Below are 12,043 nucleotides of genomic sequence, written 5' to 3'. Positions count from 1 at the left end.
ATAAAGAGTGTAAAATAGACAGAACCATAAGAAAGCGCACAACAAATTACATATTACCTATGTATGCTTATAGATACGTATCATCAAAGTGTCCATCTGCTGCTTGGTTGTATAGGACATGCATCTAGATCCACGTCTTGAAATTATACTGAGTGGACTAATCTCGCGATTTAAACTTTCTTTTAAAATCATATTAATTCTTTGTTGCACACTTAAATGCGATTCCTCAATGTGCATCAGTTCAGTGGATGTCATCAACAGCCGATCCGGTGTCCCAAAAGCGAATGAATAAACTCACTTTTGTTAAACTAGTCGTATCTGTATGAGTTGCGCCACAACCGATCCAATGCGCATTGTAGCATTCAGTTCAAGAACGTGAATCTTAATCAGTGTAGATTCCACTCCCAGATGTGAGTGTATTGCCATTCACCATTCCGTGTACACTAGCCGATTCATCTGATGGCAGAAGCCAGTACACACCTGAACCAGCAGATTGCCCAGATGGCCCTTCTCTTTCAGATATCATCGTCTCCTCTTGGATAATCGATTTTGGTGTTGTCTCATCCTGATCATTTGTATCATGTGTATCTCTAAAGAAGTGGTTTCTATTAGAAACGTGCCCATGCGACGAAACAGACGTCCCTACTTTGTAAATATTCAAGAGGAAATAGCTGATATCTTCATTACAAGGTACATCCATTTCCGCTAAAGCCATCCTGACGTTTGTCAAGAACGACTTATGATCTTTCTGTTGAATGTCTGATAAAGTTTCAAGTAACTCCAAGTTATCATCTACAGAAAGTGTTCTGTAACAAATGCAATAATGAAAAAGTATGGCCCTAGGGTATACAAAATAATTCTGATATTTTAAGATGATATTCAATTTTCAGTGTTGTTCATAGTACACCTTGCGATGTACAGTAAGGAATGCATTTGAACTTAACTAGTTATACCCAGCCAAGAAGATTTGAAATTACTCTTGAGGCATAACGTATTCAATGATTAGACAAATATTACCTTAGCTCGAATGACTGCAATATTTAACTTCAACTTTGTTACTAGGAATTTTGATTCGATGATTAAGTCATCAACTAACGACTTGTTATAAAACTCACCTTGAGTTACCTAACTTTTCCAGCAGTTTTTCCTTTGTCGCTCGTCTACGAAGACCACTCACAAGACGCCGAAGTAGTTCCTTTTGACTCGTGGGATGTTCGTCAGGTGACCCCCAAAGCTCAGCCTGATAAGGAACGCAATTTTTATAGCTACCAAGAGTACAGTCACTGCTCAAACATATGTAATGATATTACAAGGGATCAAATTGTGAATTTACACTGAACATGTAATTTTGGGATATTATTATTTAAAAGAAGACAAAATGATTCGTTAAACAAATAATCATGTATTGTTTTTACGAATAATGATGGTAATATCATTTAGGAAGTTTTAAAGTATAAGAAAATGAAAGAGATCTTAACAAGGAAAATACATAAGGTACTACTCACTGAAGGAAAATCGCCTTCTATGTTTAATTCCGGATTGAATCTACTTTCTTTATCCTGGTAGTGATTGCATCGAAGAAAGTTGACTACACAAATGGTTAGGGCTACTTTACCGCGAAACATTTTTCCACATTTTATTTTCCATTGGATGTCTCCATCATCTTGCAGGAGATGGCGATTCTTCATACAATCAATGGCAGGAGTATCGTCTATCAACTGAAACCCCCTAAAAGTTCTGCAATATCTACTTACTTAAACATATTAGAATCATTTTCATTTAATCAAAATCATGTTCAAATAATAATTCAAATTAAAACTGTAAACAGGTAAATGCTAAACATATTTTCCCCCCTTTAGCAAAGGGACAGTTTTGGGTTCAGTCTGATTGTTGAAACATAGCAGAGAAGTCAAACTGTGATTTTGAATAATATAGTATTCACTACTTGACGCTCTGGTGACGGTAGGGTAATGATTTCTTTGTCCGTTTTCGGTATAGTATGTCTTCAGCATTATACTGGTAGTACAAAGAAGTCGGCACCAGTTCTACACTAACACGAGAGGGCTCATACGTTTTCAGCCTCTTCCGAACACATGCTTTCAACACTCACTCACTTCGCACTTAGGTTTGAATCTTATTGTTCGTTATTCATTTTAAAGCAGTAATCAGAACAACAATTCTAGTCTGTCAAAGAAGCCAATGTAAGGAAGAAGTACGAGAACACAATGAGGTTCTTTGAAAAGACCTAGGGGAGTCAGACTGGATATTTCACTAGGTCTTTGTTGAAAATTAAACATGCTTTGAACAAATATGTTTTTCTATGCAATTTCATGTGATTAAAAAGATAGCAAGGGAAGTTTGTTTGAAAGATACAAGGTGAAGTCTAAAGAATCAAACACAATCAAGTTTTTGTCACTTTCGTGGTACATAAAGACGATAGCACAACCGTTTATTTGTTTTTCATCTACATGGATGTCTCTGTCAGCTATCGACGTTTGTAACATAAATCAAGCTATAGGAACCTGCCTTCAAATATCGAATTACGAAACGTGAAAATCTATGTAGATATTTGAATATGTACAAATCAATAACATTTAACATATTTACTGAACGATTTTATGTTGTCTTTATTTCATTAATTTCCCGTTCCTATCTATCTCTATGTAAATGACAAGACAACAAATGAATCAGGTTTGTACCCGCTGAGATACTGCGCCTCTTTCCCAACCATCTCACTTTTTTAACCTAACCTACCTTGGTATCTATGCATATTGCCAGAATACATGGAGTGTACAACCTCATATAGTTTAACGGAAGTGTGAAGCTAAATAAAAAGACAAAATATTTACCCTTAAGGATGTGGTACTCTTTTTACACTTAGCACTGTCAACACGACCACACCCTCGCATTTCGAAATAAAGAAGAATGCACTTGCGTCTGTTTTTTATTGTGTAATACCTAACCACTTTCTCCAACTAACTTTTCACCACTTGATCAATATTCCTAATAAACAGTCTGTATAAGACACATCACTGACTGATTAATATGTGTCATGAAAATATAAAGCAATTGTTTTCCTATGTAATATTAAACAGTATTCCTGAAATTCACTACTGAGTATGAATTCGTTGTTTTTGACTGAACCTGTCTACAACGACAGACCCTTATTTGAGAATGAATTCGATACGGGGCATGATATTGCATGTATTGACCGTTGGTTGGACTGACAAACCAGTGCTTCAGTGTGCCAATTTCCAAGTTTGAATTCACTGAAATAGTAGTACGGTTCAGAATATACACATGTACTTGACGTTTTTAAGGAATTATAAGATACACAGAAACAAATAAATGTGTTGAATGATAGTATGTATTATATTTTGTACGAATTTATTGAAGAGCTTATCACAACAGGTCACAAAGACCTTGCAAAGTCGTTTAAGTTCACCTTCAAAAATTTATTGACTACATATATATCGTATATATCAATCAGCATTGGAAATCAAAGATATGACAGACTCTTCTTCATCATCTTTTTCTACAGCGAAACCAAAATAGGCAGCTATATCCATTAAGCTGTATGATCTCGTAATGATTTCAATTTTCCTATTGTGAATTTTCCATTACTTAAAAGCAATATTCCTGCTTCTCTAACCTATGCGATTTACATCACAATTCATTCGATATTCAAGGGCCTATTCCCATTATCACGCTTCTCGTGAAAGAATCGTTATATGACCGACAAACTCGTAATACAGGGGCTCAAAAGATGCAGGTTGATGAAAAAGTTTTCTAATCGCCGTAATGATCTCATTGAAAACATTTCGATTTATTTGTGTGACATGAACCTCAACATATTTGATTTTGCCTGTTAATTCAGTTGTTGTATAACTTGTTCTCATTTGATGAAACAGGACACGCTTACTCTTCCGGAACACCTGGTCGTATTTTCCTTGTACTTTTTCAGGAGTCTCTGTGTAATGTTGCAACGTTGGTATTTTTCATGTTTTTATACCCTTAGCATCTCTGAGGTGTCCTAGACCAGCGAAACAGCCTGTAGTTTACTTCATTACTTTGCACTACTCTACCTGAATCAAAATCATAACCACTCACTTGAGAGTCATTTGTACAATACACAAGGTCTACAAGCTATACCTTGCGATTGTAGGAACGAAGTAAATGACCTCAAACATGGTTACCTACGTCACTGTTGCGATCTGCTGTAATGTTGACTGACTAAGTTTACCTTACAGGATCGTTAATTTGCCGTATTTGTTTTAAGTAATCTCGGTTACATACCTGTTCCTTTTCGTATATGACATTTTGGTCATTATCTGTCACGTGACCCCAATGTTCTGGAGGTTTGAGTCTGAATTTCAGCCCTGTGCCTTGACCATTTCCAAACACGTTGATTTTACCCCTGTCGATTCTTCTGAATTTGATTTCCTCCATTGACCTGTTTCGTTCCTAAATCAAATGACAATAAAATTGAAATGGAACATGGATTTGATTATTTATTTTCATGTACTTGTTTCTTGCAACATCTGCATTTTCATTTTTCGTTGTTCAATAGAAATAAATACATATTACGGAATGTACAATTAAGCTTTCTTTTGTTACCTTGTTTTTGTTTTCAAATACATATATTTCAAGTTCTGCATATAGCAGTTTAAGAATAAATTCACCAGAAAAATAATTCTGAAATAAATATAATTATTAATTAAATTTCCTGAATGGAAAGCTCAAAATGCAAGCAAACTTTTTAAGACTTTAATCTTTGATACACATATAGGATTTCTTTTCGTGATTTTTGGCAGGATTCAGAAATATCTATATCTATATATTGATATAAAACAACAGACCTCCCGGCAGTCAAGCAACATTTCGTATGGGCCAAGAAGCGGCATCTTGACATGAACAGTCGGGAGTCCATCAAGGCTGCCTTCCCTGGCATATATCTCGGCCGCCAGTTTAAATGGAATCTCTTCCATGCATGCAGTGCAGTAAAACAGAGAGAAATGTCTTGTGTACACTCGTATACAGTTGTTTCTATCTTCAGGGATGACATAGAACACTTCTAAGTTGGCATTAAGTGCGTTCTTTTCGAGAGGTACATTGCGCATTTTTTGAGGGTTTGTTATATCTTTTGTGTCTATCCAATGGACTTTCAAAGTGTTTGATCTGACTGAAATGCATAGTGGAATTTCTATCATTGCGTAATCACTGAGAATCACATGCTTTCCTATATAAAATTCGGGAACAGGTGAAACCAGCATCCTGCCATTTTCAATATCTAAATACTTTGACAGCTGTTCTAAATCAGTGTGAATAGAACCACATAAAGGAAAAGAGGAATCAGGTCTTTGTTTGAAATTTCCCTCTGAAAAAATCAGTTTAACATCTGATCTTTCGATAGGAACTTTCAAGTTCTTCAAACTAATTTTTGTACGGATACGTAATTGTCCATTTAAGATATCTGTTGATGGAATATCACCATTTTCAATGCTGGCAAGTTTGTTCCGTTTTAATTGTGGTCCTGGATGCTCCGTATCATGTACTGGTTTTGGTGGGTTTTTTCGTAAACAACCCAGATCACTTATTTTAGACAAATGAAAGTTATTGTTTCCCACTTCATTAAATGAATCTGAGAAATCGCAACTCCTTCTTTGTCCTTCAATGTCATCGTCTGTGTCAAGACATGGATTGCAAAAGACCTCATTTTCTGCCTCAGTATTTCCATTACTATACGTAATCAGAGAGTCCAATCTTTGTGATTCGGATAAAGGTTGTCTTGCTTCCCTGTAGTTTATGTTTTTGATTAGATGTCGCCAGATAAAGACACAAATTGTCAATATTGTCACTGCTACGACAATTATTACAAGTGGAATCACATACGGTGCATTATTGCCTAAAAACAACAGAAAATAAATTCAAACAAACAATAAAGCTATTTTCATTTAAAAGATGCGTCATCTTAAAACTTTCGTTCACCATGGATACCAACAAGTGGACACAAAAATGATTTTAATTTCAAAGGTTAAGGTGATATCGGTCAGATGAAATATGTCGATGTGATTTTCCATATGTCATTGTAATCAAATGGTAGTGTATAGTAGCATAAAATGATGGTATATAGAATTAAAACTGCTGTTTTGATATTTTAAATGCAACGCTGTTATTTTTGCGTCGAAAAAAATTACAATATGATTATAGATTTCATTGAAATGTAATCAAATTAGTTTGACCATAATAAAATATTTCAAATTCTAATCAAACTAAATTATATTATCATATACTGAAACTTTTCCAAGATTTGTTAAAAATTTATTGAAACTTTTGGTTAGTATGTTCAGTTTATGACTGATGATTTGATGATCAGTTGTGTGAAGTTTGATTGAAAGTCACCAAGGAATTAAGACTTGACAAGGATTTACAAAATCGTAGAGGTGATTCTAACCTTGTCCCACAACCCCTGAAGTTTGATCAAAATTCCGTAAAAAAGGAGGCCACGAGAGCTGAAAAAAATGTTCAATGATCTTAAATTTGACCGTACAACCCTTAGATTAAAATTTGCCACATATTCCAATTTTCTACAGTTTGTGAAGTTTGATCAAACTACCTCTGGTAATGAAGCCACTAAGTTGTTTTGTGAAAGGCAAAAACAAGCAAGAAAAACCAACATACCAATAATCTAATTTCAAATTAAATAAAACAATGGGAAAACATGGACAAAAGATTTGCATGGAGATTCCAAAAAAAGAGTAATAAGAATAAAACCACGTACTCTGAAAGAGTAAGCGTCGTCTGCTTCATCGACGACATCTGCCATGTAAACATTAAAATGAGTACAAGGTATACAACAACAGAACTAACTGGTACACTAACGACTTTTAAAAAAATGATTTTCTAAAGACGTAACACTGTGCCCTTGACCTTAGAATCTTGAAATTTGAATTCGTCCACTATAAGATAGTTCGTCATAAGTGTGACGGAAATGGGGCTGCAAAAGCATGGAAAGGATTTTCTGTTAATAGAATCGATCATAGTACCTTGAACCTTTAAGTATAAATACAGTGTATGTGAAGTTTGTTCAAATTCCATCAAGGTGTGAAGAAGCTGGAATCCCTACAATCATTACGTTACATACAGGGACATTTATATTTCCCCTTGATTTGTAAAAAAGGAAGTAAATAACTGTAACGTACGTTTGTCGGAATCTGGTTCCTCCGTCGCCAATGTGTATTGTTCCGTAGAGTTTAGAATGCTTTCCATTGAAGATCCTTGATGATTGCAGGATTTATTTAAGGTTAAGAAAGTGTGTATCTATCTATTGTTTTAGATGGTCGTCACTGCAAATAAAGGAAAAATATAGATGATAACACAATAACAGTATCGGGAGGCAGACCGATGTGCTCGTCTCACTCCACCGAATATTCATGGTTTATTATATCGAAATTTGTACATTCTCAATGCCGTTATGCAAAATACAATTTCATGTAATGCTTATGAAGTCTTTCAAATCGATATGAATTTAAGGAAGGAGATGTAAGGGAAAAGAAATGTGGTAAAAAGCTAATCGATATTGAAATTCAATAATCACCAATCAGATTACTTCCGTAAATGCTTAGCACTGTTCTTTTCACTTTCTCCAAAATATTTATCGACATTTTGCTCACTGTTGTGAAGAGTAAGATAAATACACGAAATACACGAAGCTGGCACATCATACAGATGAAGATAAAACACCACAGTTGTCAAGCCTGGGAACTTAAGATAATAAAACCCTTCATACTTAGCAGTAATATATCACGTGTGAAACTGACTTGATTAGAGTTTTACCGAAAACTATTGTTGTTGCCATGTCATTTTTTTTTTTTTTTTCGATCTGACCTTCGTGAACGTGCATCCTAAATCTTCCACATCCTGTCTTTCACTTCGTGTATGTGATATTTACATATAAATCAGTTAGGTACTATTCATAACAATAACACATTTTAAATGAAAATATTTTTCTTTTCTTTATGTGTTTTTCACTTTATTTCTATATTATCTAATTTGTCCCTTTTGCAGTATATCAGGATTGGCAACCCTCTAAATGCAGTCATTATGCGTTTTTCATAGCGGATGTGCTGAAAAATGGCCAAACAAATTGGTGTTGGACTTCTTGAACAACATAGAAATGAGTATACATATCTTGCCATGACGTTAGCCGCGATTTTTGAGATAATTGCCTGAAATCAATACAAAAAGAATGATCTAGCATCAGAAGTCACTATTGTTAGTTTGATTCTTAACACAGACCATGCAATTAAGATTAATTAAGGTAAATGAACAACTGTCGAAGGAAAACCAGGAACAAAATTGACAAAAGGACGTAAACTTATTTGCCTACTACGTTTAACGAATAGTGTATATTATATCAGAAATAAAGAGCTCTTTCAAGCAGTTCGGAATGCTATACATGTTTTCAGTATCAAACAGTAATTTTAGACTAGCTGTATTCTTTTTTTTTTCACTTGTTGCTTCAGTTTTATGGATTTTTAGTTTGGATTATGACTTTGTTGCTATGCTGATATTTTATTAATGTTAATTGTAGGTGTAAAGACGTTTCTAACTGAACTTAAAGCTCAAAATTTGGCAACAAATAATTGAAGTGCAACGTTACTCCATTTTATTTATGGAATTCATGGCATCGTATGCAAATTATCAAAGGTCAAATATTATCAAGCTACTGTGTAGTTGGTAATGATGGCGGGGGATTTAACTTCGCCTAAGTGTGATCATCATTCATAGAGCAAAATTAACTCCCAGAAAACATTTTTTAACTGAAAGAAAACTATCAGAAAATGTGTATTACATGCCTGTATGCATAAAAACCGAGTCGACATCAGGGAAATTAATATATGGCCCTAACCGGAACAACCGCAAAATAGCAGCCCTCGAAATGTAAACATCTCTACAAGTTTAACCCCTGCCAATTCTGAATGACAGTTTACCTCCCAAATTTAGTCCTCGGCCAGTTTTTGTTTTTGCTTTTATTTATTTATTTATTTATTTATTTATTTATCTTTTTAGGTTATACTGTATTTCATAGCACTTTCATAAAGTTAACCTGCATTTCTTTTGTACAATAAGTTAAGTGTGAATAAATAAGTGTTAAAAAACTACTGTGACAGAGTACGTAACACAGCCATTAAATATACTTAGGATTTTTACATGATGCGTCACAGATCTTTTAAACAGAACTAGACAGCACGGAACACAACAAAATACATTTATCGCATTACTAACGAGCCCTTTATGTAGTCACAACGGACATTGTACAGTTTATAGAAATTAATACCCTACTTTAAGTTTTAATTGTGTTGGATTGTAGTATTGTCGCATCAAATTACAGGCCGACATTTTTCAAGACGGAAGAACGTTCTTAAATGACCCTGGCTGTTGAAAGGACATTATACAATATTAACCAACCAACTCATAAAGGACGATTATTTAGAAAAAGAAATAGACTTTGAAAAACTGTCCAATAGAGACACAAGTCAATATACCATTTCAAGTCAAAGGATCTCTTTCAGGAACAATGATAGGATTAAAAAGTTCAAAAGGTCCCTAAATATTTAGTGACATAACAAAACTGCTAGTTTTTCAAAAAAATGTAAATTTGATAAACAAGGATGTTTGACAATAAAATATTGAAGAATTGTTCTTTTTTTTATATTTTTTAACGAGGACAATTTTTAAAAGAACTGAAGCATATATTTTCCTGTTTGAGTACACCAAAAGTCGTATATGTTATTTGGCCCTGTATGTCAAGAACATATGGTGAAAATTTCAGGAAAATCGTGAAACAGTGAAGGTGTCATTTAAAAGCCAAAAGATTAGTTTTTTTCAATTTCAGTAAATGTATAAATATTGTTTATTGATAAGAATAGTAATCTCGACAGTGCACACTAAAAATAACTTGAATACCTAGACATGTATAACCCGTTTCACAGCAGGAAGTTAAAACGTGAGATAAAATTATCGACAACTGCGTGAGAAGATCTACAGTGATAAAATATACAGCATGATACATTATGTATTACAAGATTTGTTATAGAATATTGAATATCGGACATTTATAGTAAGAATATAGCAAGATACAAAACGACACAACAATGGTCAACAATATGTCAATTAGACGAACAACAATCATTTTGTTTAGTTCTTGACGGGTAAAGCTTGATGTCTCAAAGTTGTGAATACGTTACAACGAGCTTTGTCAATTCTGTGCCGTGTGACTGTCCAGTGGACGTTACACATGAGTGGCACAGTAGATGAAAAACTGTAGCAACAGAAAAGTCAAACATGAACTGGTTTACAATAATACTCACCAAGCGAATGTAAGAGTATCGATGGAGACGACCCGTTGTTAATTTTACAGCGACGTGTCGCATTATCAAACACCCCGTAACAATTTGGAATTACCAATGCTATACAAAGCCAACCAATCGCCTCTCTCATACATGTTTAGTCATACGCGGGGTGTTAATAATCATAACAGACAGTATCACACTATGGAATGTAATATGCTACTCCTATTCATGGCCTATGAAAAAATGTTCGTTCAATCCAGCAGGTCAATATGGTGACGGGTATCCTTGGGTTCATGGTCGAATGAGGGCGGATATCCACTAAAGGTCGTTAGACCACAAATAGATGAAAACGTAGACGTAACTTACTAACTAGTTTTCCTACAACGAAACCAACATGGACAGCTTTCCACCAATCTGTATGACAAGTTGTATTGTAAATTTTCCAGAACATATAATCTTATTCTCCTTGCCCTTTCGGGAGTCTCCGTGTAATTTTTTTTCTATTTGTTAATAGTTTGCCTTCGTTTTATCAAATTTGAGTTTGGATTATGATTGTGTTGACATGTCTGCATTTTCTTAGTAGTTTTCACATTTATCACTCTTGTTGACCCGGATTAACAAACGGATTACCTCAGGCAGGTAATCGCATCCTTTTTTTCACGTCTGACTAATGAAAAGGTAAAAGACGAGAACGTTAACTACTGCGCCATCTGACTATCCATTTTTGTAATACGGTCGATAGGCAGAGTCCTCATACATAAACTTGAAATGTTAGCAACCCGGCATTTAGCTAATATCTTATATAATTCATGACAGTGCAATCAAACATTGCTGAATTTAACAAACAGTTCGCTCCTAAACCTAGGCATAATTTCTCAACCATCATCAAATGGGTCAGATCACTTCGTTCATTCTCCGGTCTTGCCTTTTTTGTTTTTTAAGTGTCATAATGTGTTATCGTAATTTCTGGATCTTTACCAAATTTCATATGTAGATTATTTTGGTCTGGCGGCCATCTTGGATCTGACAGAAAACTATTATTATCTCGAAAGATGACATTTCAAAGTTCACATTAGAGAGAGCAAAAACTAAGAAAATAGAAAAGAAGGGAAGGAAAATATCAAACTGTTTCAGATCAACTTAAGATCAAAACATGGTGGGCATTAAGAGCGAACGTACAACTTAAGGCCAAGAGTGAGGAGATGTTCAGAAAGACATTAGGGAGATCTTTGGAAAAAGGTTAAAGTTTACTCCTTTCAACAAACGATCATGAAATGTGGCAGCAGATACAATTCTTGCTTGCCCTTTCTGCATGAGGAACATTTTCGACTTAATTAATAGTAAAACAAAATAGTGTTTGTTTATTCTTTAAATTCCTTTCCCAGTGTAAATGATGAAGAACGATCTTTAAAAATCTTCCATACCGAAACTAATATCCTCCTTCCATCTCCTTTATGTTTTTGAAAGAAAAATGTATTCCGAATGGCGATTGTGAACCCGCAAATGATGTTCCGAAAGGCAGAAGGCAAACATTATTTTACGGAGAGTTTAAGGAGATCTATCTTATATTGTTATATACTTGAACTGTTCTAAATGTTTTTTTATAGTTTGTACGGGTGTCTACCCCTAATTTTGTCCGTGATTCCAAGATATGTGTGTAAAACGGAGAAAGGATATTCCCTAAATTA

The 12,043-nt window shown here is 34.5% G+C and overlaps 1 protein-coding gene across 1 annotated transcript; it reads right to left on the bottom strand.

Moving 5' to 3' along the window:
• Positions 1 to 382: 382 nt before the first annotated feature.
• LOC132565226 (uncharacterized) lies at positions 383 to 7,269 on the bottom strand. The gene is made up of 6 exons (XM_060229861.1): positions 7,203 to 7,269; positions 4,860 to 5,905; positions 4,297 to 4,464; positions 1,506 to 1,718; positions 1,116 to 1,240; positions 383 to 806 (listed from the first exon to the last, which is right to left on the bottom strand). The coding sequence occupies exons 1-6, from the start codon at positions 7,267 to 7,269 to the stop codon at positions 383 to 385; spliced, it is 2,043 nt and encodes a 680-aa protein (XP_060085844.1).
• Positions 7,270 to 12,043: the final 4,774 nt, after the last annotated feature.

Source organism: Ylistrum balloti, unplaced genomic scaffold (assembly GCF_031769215.1).
Source record: "Ylistrum balloti isolate Yb309-2 unplaced genomic scaffold, AGI_CSIRO_Ybal_v1 Utg369702, whole genome shotgun sequence".
NCBI classification, from domain to species: domain Eukaryota; kingdom Metazoa; phylum Mollusca; class Bivalvia; order Pectinida; family Pectinidae; genus Ylistrum; species Ylistrum balloti.
The sequence above is the reverse complement of the archived record's forward strand: the minus strand, read 5'-3'. Positions and strand labels throughout refer to the sequence as shown.

What these genes read in the sequence shown, in the direction of transcription:
- LOC132565226 (XM_060229861.1), bottom strand. Translation starts at nt 7,269, where the DNA reads ATGGAAAGCATTCTAAACTCTACGGAACAATACACATTGGCGACGGAG. An exon ending in GGAACCAGATTCCGACAAAC is followed by an intron (nt 5,906 to 7,202) that starts GTACGTTACAGT and finishes TGTTGTTTTTAG; the next exon opens with GCAATAATGCACCGTATGTG. An exon ending in TAGAAGGCGATTTTCCTTCA is followed by an intron (nt 1,241 to 1,505) that starts GTGAGTAGTACC and finishes GTTCCTTATCAG; the next exon opens with GCTGAGCTTTGGGGGTCACC.